Source organism: Bombina bombina, chromosome 5, assembly GCF_027579735.1.
Source record: "Bombina bombina isolate aBomBom1 chromosome 5, aBomBom1.pri, whole genome shotgun sequence".
Lineage (NCBI taxonomy): Eukaryota > Metazoa > Chordata > Amphibia > Anura > Bombinatoridae > Bombina > Bombina bombina.
Genome location: NC_069503.1, coordinates 787528224 through 787549456, shown reverse-complemented (window position 1 = coordinate 787549456; position 21233 = coordinate 787528224). Strand labels below are relative to the sequence as shown.

The 21233-nt window shown below is 41.6% G+C and overlaps 1 protein-coding gene across 1 annotated transcript in view; it reads right to left on the bottom strand.

The window, feature by feature from the left end:
• The window catches only part of LOC128660829 (protein disulfide-isomerase TMX3), a 203601-nt gene that overhangs the window by 11284 nt on the left and 171084 nt on the right, over nucleotides 1-21233 (bottom strand). The window contains exon 7 of the mRNA XM_053714875.1: nucleotides 19679-19747. Within this exon, the coding sequence (XP_053570850.1) occupies nucleotides 19679-19747 (69 nt within the window). The remainder of the gene's footprint in view (nucleotides 1-19678; nucleotides 19748-21233) is intronic.

The window sequence follows — 21233 nt, the reverse complement described above, 5'->3', positions numbered from 1 at the left end:
CTTTTCACAGAGAATAAATATCCTGTAGCATATCAGTCTGATCCTGCCCAATGACAGTCCAGCACCGAAATACCAGGCAATTCTTCTCTGAACAAGACAAACAACAAAGCCCAGACGTACGTTTCGGCCTCTCTTGGGCCTCGTCAGTGAGGTGCAGTTGCATATCTCTAGGGCATGTGTGCAAGGAGTCCAACGTCTGGTTTCCCCCTTTTACTCTTAGGGAGACCTAAGAGTAATTTACATAAAATCAAGAAACTAGAGAGACGCACTCACTGAGACAGAACAATAGCTAGAAAAACTTCTGTGCTTGTCCACAAGGCCAGTGCCACTCAGGGTGCAGTCTCCTTTTGCACACTATGCCTTTTCACAGAGAAAAAATATCCTGTAGCATATCAGTCTGATCCTGCCCAATTACAGTCCAGCACCGAAATACCAGGCAATTCTTCTCTGAACAAGACAAACAACAAACCCCAACAAACTACAGGATATTTTTTCTCTGTGAAGGGGCATAGTGTGCTAAAAGAGTATGCACCCTGAGTGGCACCCTATAATAAAATGAACAGGCACAGAAGTTTTTCTAGCTTTTGTTCTGTCTCAGCTGAGTGCATCTCTCTCTCTCTTTTTATTTATGCAAATTGCTCTTGGGTCTCCCTAAGAGTAAAAGGGGAAACCAGACGTGGACTCCTTGCACACATGCCCTTAGAGAGATGCGACTGCACCTCACTGACGAGGCCCACAGAAGGCCGAAACGATCGTCTGGGGTTTTTGTTTCTCTTGTTCAGAGAAGAATTGCCAGGTATTTCGGTGCTGGACTGTCATTAGGCATGGTCAGACTTATATGCTATAGGATATTTTTTCTCTGTGAAGGGGCATAGTGTGCTAAGAGAGTATGCACCCTGAGTGGCACCCTATAATAAAATGAACAGGCACAGAAGTTTTTCTAGCTTTTGTTCGGTCTCAGCTGAGTGCATCTCTCTCTCTCTTTTTATTTATGCAAATTGCTCTTGGGTCTCCCTAAAAGTAAAAGGGGAAACCAGACGTGGACTCCTTGCACACATGCCCTTAGAGAGATGCGACTGCACCTCACTGATGAGGCCCACAGAAGGCCGAAACGATCGTCTGGGGTTGTTGTTTCTCTTATTCAGAGAAGAATTGCCTGGTATTTCGGTGCTGGACTGTCATTGGGCACGGTCAGACTGATATGCTACAGGATATTTTTTCTCTGTGAAGGGGCATAGTGTGCTAAAAGAGTATGCACCCAGAGTGGCACCCTATAATAAAATGAACAGGCACGGAAGTTTTTCTAGCCTTTGTTCTGTCTCAGCTGAGTGCATCTCTCTCTCTCTTTTTATTTATGCAAATTGCTCTTGGGTCTCCCTAAGAGTAAAAGGGGAAACCAGACATGGACTCCTTGCACACATGCCCTTAGAGAGATGCGACTGCACCTCACTGACGAGGCCCACAGAAGGCAGAAACGATCATCTGGGGTTTGTTGTTTTCTGATATGCTACAGGATATTTTTTCTCTGTGAAGGGGCATAGTGTGCTAAAAGAGTATGCACCCTGAGTGGCACCCTATAATAAAATGAACAGGCATGGAAGTTTTTCTAGCTTTTGTTCGGTCTCAGCTGAGTGCATTTTTTTTTTTTTTTAACTTATTACAAACCACAGCTGGAGATATAATCTCCACAAGATTACAACAAATGTACTTAGCTTTGGTAGAACTGTTATCAGTCAGCAGGGTTCCAACAGTGATTTCTGAGACAGGATCAGATTGAGACATCTTGCAAATGTAAGAGAAAAAACAACATATAAAGCAAAAACAGAATTTATGCTTACCTGATAAATTACTTTCTCCAACGGTGTGTCCGGTCCACGGCGTCATCCATTACTTGTGGGAATATTCTCTTCCCCAACAGGAAATGGCAAAGAGCACAGCAAAAGCTGTCCATATAGCCCCTCCTCAGGCTCCGCCCCCCAGTCATTCGACCGACGGTTAGGAGAAAAAAGGAGAAACTATAGGGTGCCGTGGTGACTGTAGTGTATAGAGAAAGACATTTTTCAAACCTGATTAAAAAATCAGGGCGGGCCGTGGACTGGACATACCGTTGGAGAAAGTAATTTATCAGGTAAGCATAAATTCTGTTTTCTCCAACATTGGTGTGTCCGGTCCACACGTCATCCATTACTTGTGGGAACCAATACCAAAGCTTTAGGACACGGATGAAGGGAGGGAGCAAATCAGGTTATCTAAACAGAAGGCACCACGGCTTGCAAAACCTTTCTCCCAAAAACAGCCTCCGAATAAGCAAAAGTATCAAATTTGTAAAATTTGGCAAATGTATGCAGTGAAGACCAAGTCGCTGCCTTACAGATCTGTTCAACAGAAGCCTCATTCTTGAAAGCCCATGTGGAAGCCACAGCTCTAGTAGAGTGAGCTGTAATTCGTTCAGGAGGCTGCCTTCCAGCAGTCTCATAATCCAACCGGATGATGCTTTTCAGCCAGAAAGACAGAGAGGTCGCAGTCGCCTTTTGACCTCTCCTCTTGCCAGAATAGACGACAAATAAGGACGATGTTTGTCTGAAGTCTTTAGTTGCTTTTAGATAAAACTTCAAAGCACGAACCACATCAAGACTGTGTAACAGACGTTCCTTGTTAGAAACTGGGTTAGGACACAGAGAAGGAACAACTATTTCCTGGTTAATATTCTTAATGGAAACCACTTTTGGAAGAAAACCAGGCTTGGTACGTAAAACAACCTTATCTGTATGAAACACCAGATAGGGTGAATTACACTGCAAAGCAGACAATTCAGAAACACTTCTAGCAGAAAAAATGGCAAACAAAAACAAAACTTTCCAAGATAGTAACTTAATATCTATGGAATGTAGAGGTTCAAACGGAACCCCTTGAAGAACTGAAAGAACTAAATTTAGACTCCATGGAGGAGCCACAGGTCTGTAGACAGGCTTGATTCTGACTAAAGCCTGTACGAACGCGGCTGCCAGACGCTTGTGCAACAAAACAGACAGAGCAGATATCTGTCCTTTTAGGGAACTAGCTGACAGACCTTTCTCCAATCCTTCTTGGAGAAAAGATGGTATCCTTGGAATCCTAATCTTACTCCATGAGTAACCCTTGGATTCGCACCAGCAAAGATATTTCCGCCATATCTTATGGTAAATCTTCCTGGTGACAGGCTTTCTAGCCTGAATCATAGTATCTATAACTGATTCCGAAAACCCACGCTTAGCTAGAATCAAGCGTTCAATCTCCAAGCAGTCAGTTGCAGAGCAACTAGGTTTGGATGTTCGAATGGACCTTGGATTAGAAGGTCCTGCCTCAAAGGTAGCTTCCATGGTGGAACCGATGACATATTCACCAGGTCTGCATACCAAGTCCTGCGTGGCCACACAGGAGCTATTAGAATTACCAAAGCCTTCTCCTGTTTGATCCTGGCTACTAGCCGGGGGAGAAGAGGAAACGGTGGAAAGACATAAGCTAGATTGAACGACCAAGGCGCCACTAAGGCATCTACCAATGTCGCCTTGGGATCCCTGGACCTGGACCCGTAACGTGGAACTTTGGAGTTCTGACGTGACGCCATAAGATCCAGATCTGGAAGGCCCCATAGTTGAGTTAACTGGGCAAAAACCTCCGGGTGAAGTTCCCACTCCCCCGGATGGAAAGTCTGACGACTCAGATAATCCGCTTCCCAGTTGTCCACTCCTGGGATGTGAATTGCTGATAGATGGCAGGAGTGATCCTCTGCCCATTTGATGATCTTGGATACCTCCCTCATCGCCAAAATGTTTATCGGGAGAAGAGATTCTTCCCGAGACCAAAGACCCTGAGCTTTCAGGGACTCCCAGACCGCACCCCAGCCTAAGAGGCTGGTGTCGGTTGTGACAATGATCCACTCTGGTCTGCGGAAACTCATTCCCTGAGACAGGTGATCCTGAGACAACCACCAGAGGAGTGAGTTTCTGGTCCATTTGTATCTGGGGAGACAAATCTGCATAATCCCCATTCCACTGTTTGAGCATGCACAGTTGCAGTGGTCTTAAATGAATTCGAGCAAAGGGAACCACGTCCATTGCCGCAACCATTAGTCCTATTGCCTCCATGCACTGAGCTATGGAGGGTTGAGGAATGGATTGAAGAACTCGACAAGTGTTCAAAAGTTTTAACTTCCTGACCTCCGTCAGAAAGATCTTCATTTCTACCGAGTCTATTATTGTTCCCAGGAAGGGAACCCTTGTGAACGGGGACAGAGAACTCTTTTCTATGTTCACCTTCCACCCGTGAGACCTTAGAAAGGCTAGAACAATGTCCGCATGAGCCTTTGCTTTGTGAAAGGACGACGCTTGTATTAAGATGTCGTCTAGGTAAGGTGCTACTGCAATGCCCCTTGGCCTTAGCACCGCTAGAAGGGACCCTAGCACCTTTGTGAAAATTCTGGGGGCCGTGGCCAATCCGAAGGGAAGAGCCACAAACTGGTAATGCTTGTCCAGAAAGGTGAACCTTAGGAACTGATGGTGATCTTTGTGGATAGGAATATGCAGGTACGCATCCCTTAAGTCCACGGTAGTCATATATTGACCCTCCTGGATCATTGGTAAAATTGTCTGAATGGTTTCCATTTTGAATGATGGAACTCTGAGGAATTTGTTTAGGATTTTTAAATCCAGAATTGGCCTGAAAGTTCCTTCCTTTTTGGGAACTACAAACAGGTTTGAGTAAAAACCCAGTCCTTGTTCTGCTGTTGGAACTGGGTGTATCACTCCCATTTTCAAAAGGTCTTCTACGCAATGTAAGAATGCCTGTCTCTTTATCTGGTCTAAAGATAAGCGAGACATGTGGAACCTTCCCTTTGGAGGAAAGTCCTTGAATTCCAGAAGATACCCCTGAGAGACAATTTCTAGAGCCCAGGGGTCCGGAACATCTCTTGCCCAAGCCTGAGCAAAGAGAGAAAGTCTGCCCCCTACTAGATCCGGTCCCGGATCGGGGGCTACCCCTTCATGCTGTCTTGGTAGCAGCAGCAGGCTTCTTGGCCTGTTTACCCTTGTTCCAGCCTTGCAATGGTTTCCATGCTGGTTTGGGCTGGGATGTGTTACCCTCTTGCCTAGTGGCTGTAGAGGTAGAAGCCGGTCCGTTCCTGAAATTGCGAAAGGAACGAAAATTAGACTTATTTTTAGCTTTGAAAGGTCTATCCTGTGGAAGGGCATGGCCCTTTCCCGCGGTGATATCTGAAATAATTTCTTTCAACTCTGGCCCGAATAGGGTCTTACCCTTGAAAGGAATATTAAGCAATTTTGTTTTGGATGACACATCCGCCGCAACGATTTTAGCCAAAGCGCTCTACGCGCCACTATTGCGAAACCAGAATTTTTTGCCGCAAATTTAGCTAACTGCAAAGCGGCAACTGTAATGAAAGAATTAGCCAACTTCAGGGCGTGAATTCTGTCCATGACTTCATCATAAGAAGTCTCCTTCTGGAGCGAGTTTTCTAGTTCCTCAAACCAAAAAGCTGCTGCAGTGGTTACAGGAATAATGCAAGAAATTGGTTGAAGAAGAAAACCTTGTTGAACAAAAATTTTCTTAAGTAAACCTTCTAATTTTTTATCCATAGGATCTTTGAAAGCGCAACTGTCTTCTATTGGTATAGTCGTGCGCTTAGCTAGCGTTGAAACTACCCCCTCTAGCTTGGGGACCGTCTGCCACGCGTCCCTTCTGGGGTCAACAATTGGGAACATTTTCTTAAATATAGGAGGGGGAAAAAAAGGTACACCTGGCTTCTCCCACTCCTTATTCACTATATCCGCCACCCTCTTAGCTATCGGAAACGCATCAGTGTGTACTGGGACCTCTAAGAATTTATCCATTTTACACAATTTTTCTGGGACCACCAAGGGGTCACAATCATCAAGTGTAGCTAGGACCTCCTTAAGTAGGGCGCGGAGGTGTTCTAGCTTAAATTTAAACGCTATGGTATCAGGCTCTGCCTGCTGAGAAATTTCTCCTGTGTCAGAAATTTCTCCCTCAGACAGGCCCTCCCTCACCGCCAAGTCAGATTGATGTGAGGGCACTACAGATAAATTATCCTCTGCGTCTGCTTGCTCATTCTCTGTATTTAACACTGAGCAATCACGCTTCCTTGGAAAAGCTGGCAGTTTGGATAAAAATGCTGCGAGAGAATTATCCATTACTGCTGCATAGTAATAGCAATTGGAGCGCTAGATGTACTGGGCATCGCTTGCGCGGGCATAGCTGGTGTTGACACAGAAGGAGGGAATAGCGGGCTATCCTCACTACCTTCAGCTAAAGAATCATCTTGGGCTACATCTTTAAGCGTGATTGTACGGTCCTTAAGCTGTTTGGACGCTATGGCACACTTCACACATAAATTTAATGGGGGAACCACCTTGGCCTTTAAACATACAGAACATAGGCTATCTGAAGGGTCAGACATGTTTGACAGACTTAGACAGAACTTCAATGCAATAAAAACTATTTTTGACAAAAACGTTACTGTCTCTTTAAATTATAAAAGTGCACACTTTATTACTGAAACATCAGAAAACCATCAAATAAACATCCGATTTGAATTAAATTTTCACCACAGTGTCTTAATGCTTTGTGAAGATTGCACACACATTTTCAAACCAATTAACCCCTTAATGCCCAAACCGGAGCTAATAACAGCAGTAAACCGGTTAAAAACACTAAAGTCCCATGCCACAGTCTCTACTGTGGCCTTTACCTTCCTTAGGGATTATTTAAAGGGACAGTCTACACCAGAATGTTTATTGTTTAAAAAGATAGATAATCCCTTTATTACCCATTCCCCAGTTTTGCATAACTAACACAGTAATAATAATATACTTTTAACCTCTGTGATTATCTTGTATCTAAGCCTCTGCAAACTGCCCCTTTTTTCAGTTCTTTTGACAGACTTGCAGTCTAGCCAATCAGTGTCTGCTCCCAGATAACTTCACGTGCACAAGCACAGTGTTATCTATATGAAATACGTGAACTAACACCCTCTAGTGGTGAAAAACTGTTAAATACAATCTGAAAGAGGTGGGCTTCAAGGTCTAAGAAATTAGCATATGAACCTCCTAGGTTAAGCTTTCAACTAAGAATACCAAGAGAACAAAGCAAAATTGGTGATAAAAGTAAATTGGAAAATTGTTTAAAATTGCATGCTCTGTCTGAATCATGAAAGTTTATTTTGGCCTATACTGTCCCTTTAAGTAGGAAATAAGCCTCTCTGAAGTCCTTTCTGATGCCTCTGGACTCCCCACGTGAAGCTGCATGAACTGCCTAGTGAAAACAACTGCGCAATTGAGGCGCGAAAATGAGGCCTCCTCCCTCTACATTCCAGAGTGGAGGGGCCTTTCTGACTGGATTAGGTGTCTAAATAACTGCCAGGCTTAATATTAAACCCCATAAGTGTTTCAAAGTCTGAAAAAACACCTTATTTATACTTCAAACATGCCAAAAAGCAATCGATTTAGCCCACAATAGTGTCAACCAGCATAGAGCCCTTAAAATAAGCCATAATTTTATACAGAGTCTAAGAAAAATGGCTTACCTATCCCAGAGGGGATTACTGACAGTCTTCTAGCATTACTTGGTCTTATTAGAAAAATGACTGATCATACCTGAAGCATATAAGCCTGCAAACTGTTCCCCCCAACTGAAGTTCTCTGGTATTCAACAGTCCTGCGTGGGAACAGCAATGGATTTTAGTTACTGGTGCTAAAATCATATTCCTCTCAGCAGAAATCTTCATCACTTTCTGCTGCAGAGTAAATAGTACAAGCCGGCACTATTTTAAAATAACAAACTCTTGATAGAAGAAATAAAAAACTACAACTAATACCACATACTCTTTACCACCCCCGTGGAGATGCTACTAGTTAGAGCGGCAAAGAGAATGCCTGGCGGGGCGGAGCCTGAGGGGAGCTATATGGACAGCTCTGCTGTGTAAACAGTTCAGGGTGTCGTCCTCCTATGTAGGTGCGCTCAGGAAGCAAAAGATGATGGTAGTCGACGGCTTCCGAAATGTGGAAACCAGGCTGCTCTTCCGATAATAGACAAGGTAAGTGGTATCTGTAGCGAAGGAAAGAAGGCGCCAAATAGGGTGATATCGCTACAAACAAATTGGATGGCAAAGTGATATAGGTTATTACTCACAAGCCGGGCGGCACTGGATTGTGCCTTCACAAGCAGACCGGGACCTCAGCGTCGCCCAGAAGACCAACCAAGGCAATACCCAATCGAAGGTCAGGAACACGCTACCGACAGCCAATCAGGACCCAAAGTGGTAACACACCTTCCTTTCAAAATCTACGGGTCTCTGCACTCCCAACTGGGAATAGATAGTACACCACAGATGCCGGGAAATTCCTCCGATTCCTCGGTAGTGATGAAGGAAATAGAATAGTGGATAAAGGGGAGAACAAACTCCAGCAGGATATGTAAAAACAAGTTTATTAAAATGTTTTAAAAAAGCAACGCGTTTCTCGGCTAAACAGAGCCGTTTCATCAGGCTATAACCTTATTATTTATTATTAAAGCCTGATGAAACGGCTCTGTGTAGCCGAGAAACGCGTTGCTTTTTAAAAACATTTTAATTCCATCCCTATAAAAACTTAAAACTGCACATACCTTATTGCAGGATACCCTGCACGCCATTCTCCCTCTGAAGTTACCTCACCCCTCAGACATATGTGAGAACAGCAGTGGATCTTAGTTACTTCTGCTAAGATCATAGAAAACACAGGCAGATTCTTCTTCTAAATGCTGCCTGAGATAAAATAGTACAACTCCGGTACAATTTAAAAACAAACTTTTGATTGAAGAAAAAAACTAACTATATTACACCACTTTCCTCTTACTACCTCCAGCTATGTTGAGAGTTGCAAGAGAATGACTGGATATGGCAGTTAGGGGAGGAGCTATATAGCAGCTCTGCTGTGGGTGATCTTCTTGCAACTTCCTGTTGGGAAGGAGAATATCCCACAAGTAATAGATGATCCGTGGACTGGATACACCTTACAAGAGAAACTGTATACCCTGACTGAATCATACAGCTGTATACCCTGACTGAATCATACAGCTGTATACCCAGACTGAATCATACAGCTGTATACCCAGACTGAATCATACAGCTGTATACCCAGACTGAATCATACAGCTGTATACCCAGACTGAATCATACAGCTGTATACCCAGACTGAATCATACAGCTGTATACCCAGACTGAATCATACAGCTGTATACCCAGACTGAATCATACAGCTGTATACCCAGACTGAATCATACAGCTGTATACCCAGACTGAATCATACAGCTGTATACCCAGACTGAATCATACAGCTGTATACCCAGACTGAATCATACAGCTGTATACCCAGACTGAATCATACAGCTGTATACCCAGACTGAATCATACAGCTGTATACCCAGACTGAATCATACAGCTGTATACCCAGACTGAATCATACAGCTGTATACCCAGACTGAATCATACAGCTGTATACCCAGACTGAATCATACAGCTGTATACCCAGACTGAATCATACAGCTGTATACCCAGACTGAATCATACAGCTGTATACCCAGACTGAATCATACAGCTGTATACCCAGACTGAATCATACAGCTGTATACCCAGACTGAATCATACAGCTGTATACCCAGACTGAATCATACAGCTGTATACCCAGACTGAATCATACAGCTGTATACCCAGACTGAATCATACAGCTGTATACCCAGACTGAATCATACAGCTGTATACCCAGACTGAATCATACAGCTGTATACCCAGACTGAATCATACAGCTGTATACCCAGACTGAATCATACAGCTGTATACCCAGACTGAATCATACAGCTGTATACCCAGACTGAATCATACAGCTGTATACCCAGACTGAATCATACAGCTGTATACCCAGACTGAATCATACAGCTGTATACCCAGACTGAATCATACAGCTGTATACCCAGACTGAATCATACAACTGTATACCCAGACTGAATCATACAACTGTATACCCAGACTGAATCATACAACTGTATACCCAGACTGAATCATACAACTGTATACCCAGACTGAATCATACAACTGTATACCCAGACTGAATCATACAACTGTATACCCAGACTGAATCATACAACTGTATACCCAGACTGAATCATACAACTGTATACCCTGACTGAATCATACAACTGTATACCCTGACTGAATCATACAACTGTATACCCTGACTGAATCATACAACTGTATACCCTGACTGAATCATACAACTGTATACCCTGACTGAATCATACAACTGTATACCCTGACTGAATCATACAACTGTATACCCTGACTGAATCATACAACTGTATACCCTGACTGAATCATACAACTGTATACCCTGACTGAATCATAAAACTGTATACCCTGACTGAATCATAAAACTGTATACCCTGACTGAATCATAAAACTGTATACCCTGACTGATTCATAAAACTGTATACCCTGACTGAATCATAAAACTGTATACCCTGACTGAATCATAAAACTGTATACCCTGACTGAATCATACAGCTGAATACCCTGACTGAATCATACAGCTGAATACCCTGACTGAATCATACAGCTGTATACCCAGACTGAATCATACAGCTGTATACCCAGACTGAATCATACAACTGTATACCCAGACTGAATCATACAACTGTATACCCAGACTGAATCATACAACTGTATACCCAGACTGAATCATACAACTGTATACCCAGACTGAATCATACAACTGTATACCCAGACTGAATCATACAACTGTATACCCAGACTGAATCATACAACTGTATACCCAAACTGAATCATACAACTGTATACCCAGACTGAATCATACAACTGTATACCCAGACTGAATCATACAACTGTATACCCTGACTGAATCATACAACTGTATACCCAGACTGAATCATACAACTGTATACCCAGACTGAATCATACAACTGTATACCCAGACTGAATCATACAACTGTATACCCTGACTGAATCATACAACTGTATACCCTGACTGAATCATACAACTGTATACCCTGACTGAATCATACAACTGTATACCCTGACTGAATCATAAAACTGTATACCCTGACTGAATCATAAAACTGTATACCCTGACTGAATCATAAAACTGTATACCCTGACTGAATCATAAAACTGTATACCCTGACTGAATCATAAAACTGTATACCCTGACTGAATCATAAAACTGTAAACCCTGACTGAATCATAAAACTGTATACCCTGACTGAATCATAAAACTGTATACCCTGACTGAATCATAAAACTGTATACCCTGACTGAATCATAAAACTGTATACCCTGACTGAATCATACAACTGAATACCCTGACTGAATCATACAACTGTATACCCTGACTGAATCATAAAACTGTATGACTGAATCATAAAACTGTATACCCTGACTGAATCATACAACTGAATACCCTGACTGAATCATACAACTGAATACCCTGACTGAATCATAAAACTGTATACCCTGACTGAATCATAAAACTGTATACCCTGACTGAATCATAAAACTGTATACCCTGACTGAATCATACAACTGAATACCCTGACTGAATCATACAACTGTATACCCTGACTGAATCATACAACTGTATGACTGAATCATACAACTGTATACCCTGACTGAATCATAAAACTGAATACCCTGACTGAATCATACAACTGAATACCCTGACTGAATCATAAAACTGAATACCCTGACTGAATCATAAAACTGTATACCCTGACTGAATCATAAAACTGTATACTCTGACTGAATCATAAAACTGTATACTCTGACTGAATCATAAAACTGTATACTCTGACTGAATCATAAAACTGTATACTCTGACTGAATCATAAAACTGTATACTCTGTCTGAATCATAAAACTGTATACCCTGTCTGAATCATAAAACTGTATACCCTGACTGAATCATAAAACTGTATACTCTGACTGAATCATAAAACTGTATACTCTGACTGAATCATAAAACTGTATACCCTGACTGAATCATAAAACTGTATACCCTGACTGAATCATAAAACTGTATACCCTGACTGAATCATAAAACTGTATACCCTGACTGAATCATAAAACTGTATACCCTGACTGAATCATAAAACTGTATACCCTGACTGAATCATAAAACTGTATACTCTGACTGAATCATAAAACTGTATACTCTGACTGAATCATAAAACTGTATACCCTGACTGAATCATAAAACTGTATACCCTGACTGAATCATAAAACTGTATACCCTGACTGAATCATAAAACTGTATACCCTGACTGAATCATAAAACTGTATACCCTGACTGAATCATAAAACTGTATACCCTGACTGAATCATAAAACTGTATACTCTGACTGAATCATAAAACTGTATACTCTGACTGAATCATAAAACTGTGTACCCTGACTGAATCATAAAACTGTATACCCTGACTGAATCATAAAACTGTATACCCTGACTGAATCATAAAACTGTATACTCTGACTGAATCATAAAACTGTATACCCTGACTGAATCATAAAACTGTATACCCTGACTGAATCATAAAACTGTATACCCTGACTGAATCATACAACTGTATACCCTGACTGAATCATACAACTGTATACCCTGACTGAATCATACAACTGTATACCCTGACTGAATCATACAACTGTATACCCTGACTGAATCATACAACTGTATACCCTGACTGAATCATACAACTGTATACCCTGACTGAATCATACAACTGTATACCCTGACTGAATCATACAACTGTATACCCTGACTGAATCATACAACTGTATACCCTGACTGAATCATACAACTGTATACTCTGACTGAATCATAAAACTGTATACTCTGACTGAATCATAAAACTGTATACTCTGTCTGAATCATAAAACTGTATACTCTGACTGAATCATAAAATAGTATACTCTGTCTGAATCATAAATCTGTATACCCTGACTGAATCATAAATCTGTATACCCTGACTGAATCATAAAACTGTATACCCTGACTGAATCATAAAACTGTATACTCTGACAGAATCATAAAATTGTATACTCTGTCTGAATCATAAAACTGTATACCCTGACTGAATCATAAAACATTTGGGTTTTATGTCCCTTTATGACCACAATTTTCAAAAGTTAGATTACAGAGAAAGGTAACAAAATATATTATAAAAGTATACTGCAAATTGCCTGTCTTTTTATTTAAAAATAATGAAACATTTTACAAGTACAATCTCAAGGTGTTTAGTACACCTTCAAGGAGTATTTTACATAAGTATAAAGAGCTAGAAACGGCTGGTGTTTATATATGACTAAAATATGTGAATAAAACATAATTTATGCTTACCTGATAAATTCCTTTCTTCTGTTGTGTGATCAGTCCACGGGTCATCATTACTTCTGGGATATTAGCTGCTCCCCCACAGGAAGTGCAAGAGGATTCACCCAGCAGAGTCGCTACACAGCTCCTCCCCTCTACGTCACCCCCAGTCATTCGACCAAAGACCAACGAGAAAGGAGAAACCAAGGGTGTAGTGGTGACTGAATTATAATTTAAAAAATATGCACCTGCCTTAAAAACAGGGCGGGCCGTGGACTGATCACACAACAGAAGAAAGGAATTTATCAGGTAAGCATAAATTATGTTTTCTTCTGTTATGTGTGATCAGTCCACGGGTCATCATTACTTCTGGGATACCAATACCAAAGCAAAAGTACACGGATGACGGGAGGGATAGGCAGGCTCATTATACAGAAGGAACCACTGCCTGAAGAACCTTTCTCCCAAAAATAGCCTCCGAAGAAGCAAAAGTGTCAAATTTGTAAAATTTGGAAAAAGTATGAAGCGAAGACCAAGTTGCAGCCTTGCAAATCTGTTCAACAGAGGCCTCATTCTTAAAGGCCCAAGTGGAAGCCACAGCTCTAGTGGAATGAGCTGTAATTCTTTCAGGAGGCTGCTGTCCAGCAGTCTCATAGGCTAAACGTATTAAGCTACGAAGCCAAAAAGAGAGAGAGGTAGCCGAAGCTTTTTGACCTCTCCTCTGTCCAGAATAAACGACAAACAGGGAAGAAGTTTGTCGAAAATCTTTAGTTGCCTGCAAGTAGAACTTGAGGGCACGAACTACATCCAGATTGTGTAGAAGACGTTCCTTCTTTGAAGAAGGATTTGGACACAAGGATGGAACAACAATCTCTTGATTGATATTCCTGTTAGTGACTACCTTAGGTAAGAACCCAGGTTTAGTACGCAGAACTACCTTGTCTGAGTGAAAGATCAGATAAGGAGAATCACAATGTAGGGCTGATAACTCAGAGACTCTTCGAGCCGAGGAAATAGCCATTAAAAATAGAACTTTCCAAGATAACAATTTTATATCAATGGAATGAAGGGGTTCAAACGGAACACCCTGTAAAACGTTAAGAACTAAGTTTAAACTCCATGGCGGAGCAACAGTTTTAAACACAGGCTTGATCCTAGTTAAAGCCTGACAAAAGGCTTGGATGTCTGAATTTTCTGACAGACGCCTGTGAAACAAGATGGACAGAGCTGAAATCTGTCCCTTTAATGAGCTAGCCGATAAACCCTTTTCTAAACCTTCTTGTAGAAAAGACAATATCCTCGGAATCCTAACCTTACTCCAGGAGTAATCTTTGGATTCACACCAGTATAGGTATCTACGCCATATTTTATGGTAAATCTTTCTGGTAACAGGCTTCCTAGCCTGTATCAGGGTATCAATAACCGACTCAGAAAAACCACGTTTTGATAAAATCAAGCGTTCAATTTCCAAGCAGTCAGCTTCAGAGAAGTTAGACTTTGATGTTTGAATGGACCCTGATTCAGAAGGTCCTGTCTTAGAGGTAGAGACCAAGGCGGACAGGATGACATGTCCACTAGATCTGCATACCAAGTCCTGCGCGGCCATGCAGGCGCTATTAGAATCACTGATGCTTTCTCCTGTTTGATTTTGGCAATCAATCGAGGAAGCAGCGGGAAGGGTGGAAACACATAAGCCATCCTGAAGTTCCAAGGTGCTGTCAAAGCATCTATCAGAACCGCTCCCGGATCCCTGGATCTGGATCCGTAGCGAGGAAGTTTGGCGTTCTGGCGAGACGCCATGAGATCTATCTCTGGTTTGCCCCAACGTTGAAGTATTTGGGCAAAGACCTCCGGATGAAGTTCCCACTCCCCCGGATGAAGAGTCTGGCGACTCAAGAAATCCGCCTCCCAGTTCTCCACTCCCGGGATGTGGATTGCTGACAGATGGCAAGAGTGAGACTCTGCCCAGCGAATTATCTTTGATACTTCTATCATTGCTAGGGAGCTTCTTGTCCCTCCTTGATGGTTGATGTAAGCTACAGTCGTGATGTTGTCCGACTGAAACCTGATGAACCCCCGAGTCTTTAACTGGGGCCAAGCTAGAAGGGCATTGAGAACTGCTCTCAATTCCAGAATGTTTATTGGCAGGAGACTTTCCTCCTGACTCCATTGTCCCTGAGCCTTCAGAGAATTCCAGACAGCGCCCCAACCTAGAAGGCTGGCGTCTGTTGTAACAATTGTCCAGTCCGGCCTGCTGAACAGCATCCCCCTGGACAGATGTGGCCGAGAAAGCCACCATAGAAGAGAGTTTCTGGTCTCTTGATCCAGATTCAGAGTGGGGGACAAATCTGAGTAATCCCCATTCCACTGACTCAGCATGCACAATTGCAGCGGTCTGAGATGTAGGCGTGCAAAGGGAACTATGTCCATTGCTGCTACCATTAAGCCGATCACCTCCATGCATTGAGCTACTGACGGGAGTTGAATGGAATGAAGGACACGGCATGCATTTAGAAGCTTTGTTAATCTGTCTTCTGTCAGATAAATCTTCATTTCTACAGAATCTATAAGAGTCCCCAAGAATGGAACTCTTGTGAGAGGAAAGAGAGAACTCTTCTTTTCGTTCACTTTCCATCCGTGCGACCTTAGAAATGCCAGAACTAACTCTGTATGAGACTTGGCAGTTTGAAAGCTTGAAGCTTGTATCAGAATGTCGTCTAGGTACGGAGCTACCGAAATTCCTCGCGGTCTTAGTACCGCCAGAAGGGCACCCAGAACCTTTGTAAAGATTCTTGGAGCCGTAGCCAATCCGAATGGAAGGGCTACAAACTGGTAATGCCTGTTTAAGAAGGCAAACCTTAGATACCGGTAATGATCTTTGTGAATCGGTATGTGAAGGTAAGCATCCTTTAAATCCACTGTGGTCATGTACTGACCCTCTTGGATCATGGGTAAGATTGTCCGAATAGTTTCCATTTTGAACGATGGAACTCTTAGGAATTTGTTTAGGATCTTTAAATCCAAGATTGGCCTGAAAGTTCCCTCTTTTTTGGGAACCACAAACAGGTTTGAGTAAAACCCTTGTCCTTGTTCCGACCGCGGAACCGGATGGATCACTCCCATTAATAATAGATCTTGTACACAGCGTAGAAACGCGTCTTTCTTTATTTGGTTTGTTGACAACCTTGACAGATGAAATCTCCCTCTTGGGGGAGAGGATTTGAAGTCTAGAAGGTATCCCTGAGATATGATCTCTAGCGCCCAGGGATCCTGGACATCTCTTGCCCAAGCCTGGGCGAAGAGAGAGAGTCTGCCCCCCACTAGATCCGGTCCCGGATCGGGGGCCCTCGGTTCATGCTGTCTTTGGGACAGCAGCAGGTTTACTGGCCTGCTTGCCCTTGTTCCAGGACTGATTAGGCTTCCAGCCTTGTCTGTAACGAGCAACAGCTCCTCCCTGTTTTGGTGCAGTGGAAGTTGGCGCTGCTCCTGCTTTGAAATTCCGAAAGGGACGAAAATTAGACTGTCTAGCCTTAGCTTTGGCTTTGTCTTGAGGTAGGGCGTGGCCCTTACCTCCTGTAATGTCAGCAATAATTTCTTTCAAACCGGGCCCAAATAAAGTTTGCCCCTTGAAAGGTATACTAAGTAATTTGGACTTAGAAGTTACATCAGCCGACCAGGATTTTAGCCACAGCGCTCTGCGTGCCTGAATGGCGAATCCTGAATTCTTAGCCGTAAGTTTGGTTAAATGTACTACGGCCTCCGAAATGAATGAATTAGCTAGTTTAAGGACTCTAAGCCTGTCCGTAATGTCGTCCAGCGTAGCTGAACTAAGGTTCTCTTCCAGAGACTCAATCCAAAATGCTGCCGCAGCCGAGATCGGCGCGATGCATGCAAGGGGTTGTAATATAAAACCTTGTTGAATAAACATTTTCTTAAGGTAACCCTCTAATTTTTTATCCATAGGATCTGAAAAAGCACAGCTATCCTCCACCGGGATAGTGGTACGCTTAGCTAAAGTAGAAACTGCTCCCTCCACCTTAGGGACCGTTTGCCATAAGTCCTGTGTGGTGGCGTCTATTGGAAACATCTTTCTAAATATTGGAGGGGGTGAGAACGGCACACCGGGTCTATCCCACTCCTTAGTAACAATTTCAGTTAATCTCTTAGGTATAGGAAAAACGTCAGTACTCGCCGGTACCCGCAAAGTATTTATCCAACCTACACATTTTCTCTGGTATTGCAACAGCGTTACAATCGTTGAGAGCTGCTAAAACCTCCCCTAGTAATACACGGAGGTTTTCCAATTTAAATTTAAAATTTGAAATATCTGAATCCAATCTGTTTGGATCAGAACCGTCACCTACAGAATGAAGCTCTCCGTCCTCATGCTCTGCAAGCTGTGACGCAGTATCAGACATGGCCCTAGAATTATCAGCGCACTCTGTTCTTACCCCAGAGTGATCACGCTTGCCTCTTAGTTCTGGTAATTTAGCCAAAACTTCAGTCATAACAGTAGCCATATCTTGTAATGTTATCTGTAATGGCTGCCCAGATGTACTAGGCGCCATAATATCACGCACCTCCCGGGCGGGAGATGCAGGTACTGACACGTGAGGCGAGTTAGTCGGCATAACTCTCCCCTCGCTGTTTGGTGAAATTTGTTCAATTTGTACAGATTGGCTTTTATTTAAGGTAGCATCAATACAGTTAGTACATAAATTTCTATTGGGCTCCACCTTGGCATTGGAACAAATGACACAGGTATTTTCCTCTGAATCAGACATGTTTAACACACTAGCAATAAACATGCAACTCGGTTACAATTTTATTTAATAAAAACGTACTGTGCCTCAAGAAGCACTAAACGATTAAATGACAGTTGAAACAATGAACTGAAAAAACAGTTATAGCATCACTCTTAACAAACAACACAACCTTTTAGCAAAGGTTTGTTCCCATTAGTAAAATAACACTAATTAAATTTTAAACAACGTTTAAAATCACAGTCACTATATAAGTCTCACAGCTCTGCTGAGAGAATCTACCTCCCTTCAAAGAAGTTTGAAGACCCCTGAGTTCTGTTAGAGATGAACCGGATCATGCAGAAAAACTGACTGGAAATTTTTGATGCGTAGCAAAGAGCGCCAAAAACGGCCCCTCCCTCTCACACACAGCAGTGAGAGAGAAACGAAACTGTCATAATTAACACAAGCAAACTGCCAAGTGGAAAATAATGCCCAAATACTTATTCACTCAGTACCTCATTAATGCAAACGATTCTACATTCCAGCAAAAACGTTTAACATGAAAAATACCTAATAAAAGGTTTAATGTACTTTTACAGAGTAATTCCGGTGAAATACCATCCCCAGAATACTAAAGTGTAGAGTATACATACATGTTCATTATAACGGTACGGCAGGATTTTTTCATCAATTCCATTCAGAAAATAACAACTGCGACATACCTCAATGCAGATTCAACTGCCCGCTGTCCCCTGATCTGAAGCTTTTACCTCCCTCAGATGGCCGAGAAACAGCAATATGATCTTAACTACTCCGGTTAAAATCATAAGAAAAACTCTGGTAGATTCTTCTTCAAACTCTGCCAGAGAGGTAATAACACGCTCCGGTGCTATTGTAAAATAACAAACTTTTGATTGAAGTTCTAAAAACTAAGTATAATCACCATAGTCCTCTCACACCTCCTATCTAGTCTTTGGGTGCAAGAGAATGACTGGGGGTGACGTAGAGGGGAGGAGCTGTGTAGCGACTCTGCTGGGTGAATCCTCTTGCACTTCCTGTGGGGGAGCAGCTAATATCCCAGAAGTAATGATGACCCGTGGACTGATCACACAACAGAAGAAAACAAGATTTCATATCTGTCTGTATTATATATATATATATATATATATATATATATATATATATATATATATATATATATATAAAATTTCCCTGATTTTTTTCTACTGCTTTTTATGGTCAGCATTTTTATTGCTGCGTAGTAATCTGAAGCAGGAGAACAAAATTGTCTCTTATTTCACAGATCAGTGGGTAAAGATATATAATATGAAGTTTTCCACTTATTTTGCCACAAGAAAGGTTTCTGAATATAAAAGTAGCATAAAGAAAAACATTTTCTTCAAAGCTTTTTTTAATGACTGTGTGTACAGAGATACTGTGCCAAGATTTTATTTTCTTCACATACAGGCCTAATATTAAACGGAATTCTAGTATTATATTTTACTTACCACTACTGTAGATTTGGCATCGTAAACTACTCTCTTGATTCTCTGCAGTATTCCATCGCCGCCCTGAGCCTGAAATTATAAAAGTATTAAGAACATAACAAAAATGTGTCACTAAACAATGTTCCACACAGTTTGACATAAAGCTGCAATGTAATTGCTTCCATTTTTACTTTCTGCAGATAGTTGTGTGTGTGCAATCTAACAATATAAATAATATAATTAAGCCACTTGGTATACAAAGTAACAGGGGGCGCTATACTACAAACAGTACTGTAAATGGAAGAAGAATCCCTGTGTCTGATCCAAAAGAATAATCAAAACCACCAGGGCAGCTCCTTTTCTTAAAGTGCGGTAAACCCAACATGTATCTACAAATGGGCGCCTCATGGTATAGACAGTGTTATTTATGAAACAAATATAAAATGGTTCACTCACAAGTAAGATGGCACTATATAGAGGGATAGTGCAAATAGGCAGGCTAGATGTCGCTCCCGGCAACTACCTACAGGGGAATTCTTCCTATAACATAAGAGTCTCCAAAATCCTAGAGCAGCCACTTTCCGCAAACAGTACACTGCAGCTTGATAAAAGTGCTAAAAACTTTAATAAAACATAAGCGAGATGTTAAAAAACATACGAGTTTCTTAGCTCAAAATACGAGCCGTTTACTCAGGCATGACAATAAAATGGAAGTGAGCTCTTTATATGCATCATTGTATGCAGACGTTGCAATAGTAATTATTATTGTTTACAGAAACACCTGAAATATGCTACTATCTTGCATCATGATCAAAACAAATACAGAACGTCTAAAAGGGATCAACAGTGGTATTTGCACGTGTATTATCTGACTTATGTATAATCATTCTAATATGCACCACAATAGAAAAAAAAAAGAAAAGAAGACTAAAAACAATTCAGTCACATGACCGCAGTGGAGATCACATGACTGCTTTTATCCAATAGTATCTGCTACAATCAGCAATTCTTCATAGTCCACCTTTAGAATGTGTAGCGGTCTCATAATGCGACGTTTTTGTAGTTTGTTTTTTAAATTAATAGCATCTTTCTCTAGACAGCTATGAGACTGTAATACATGTAAGTTATGTAGCCTCTCTGATGCACTTTTTTTTAGTTTGAGACTTTTTTTCTATGCCTTTCATCTTTTTATATCATCTTTTCATTAAAGGGACATGAAACCCAAATTTTTTCTTTCATGATTCAGATAGAGCATGCAATTTTAAGCAACTTTCTAATTTACTCCTATTATCAATTTTTTCTTCATTCTATTGGTATGCTTTGTTGAATGAGCAGAAATGCACTACTGGTTACTGACTGAACACATGGATGAGCCAATGACAATCAGTATATATATGCAGCCACCAATCAGCAGCTAGAACCTAGGCTCTTTGCGGCTCCTGAGCTTTCCTAGATAAACCTTTCAGCAAAGCATAACAAGAGAAGGAAGCAAATTAAATAAAAGTAAATTGGAAAGTTCTTTAAAATTGTATTATCTGTCTGAATCATGATCGAAAAAATTTGGGTTTCATGTACC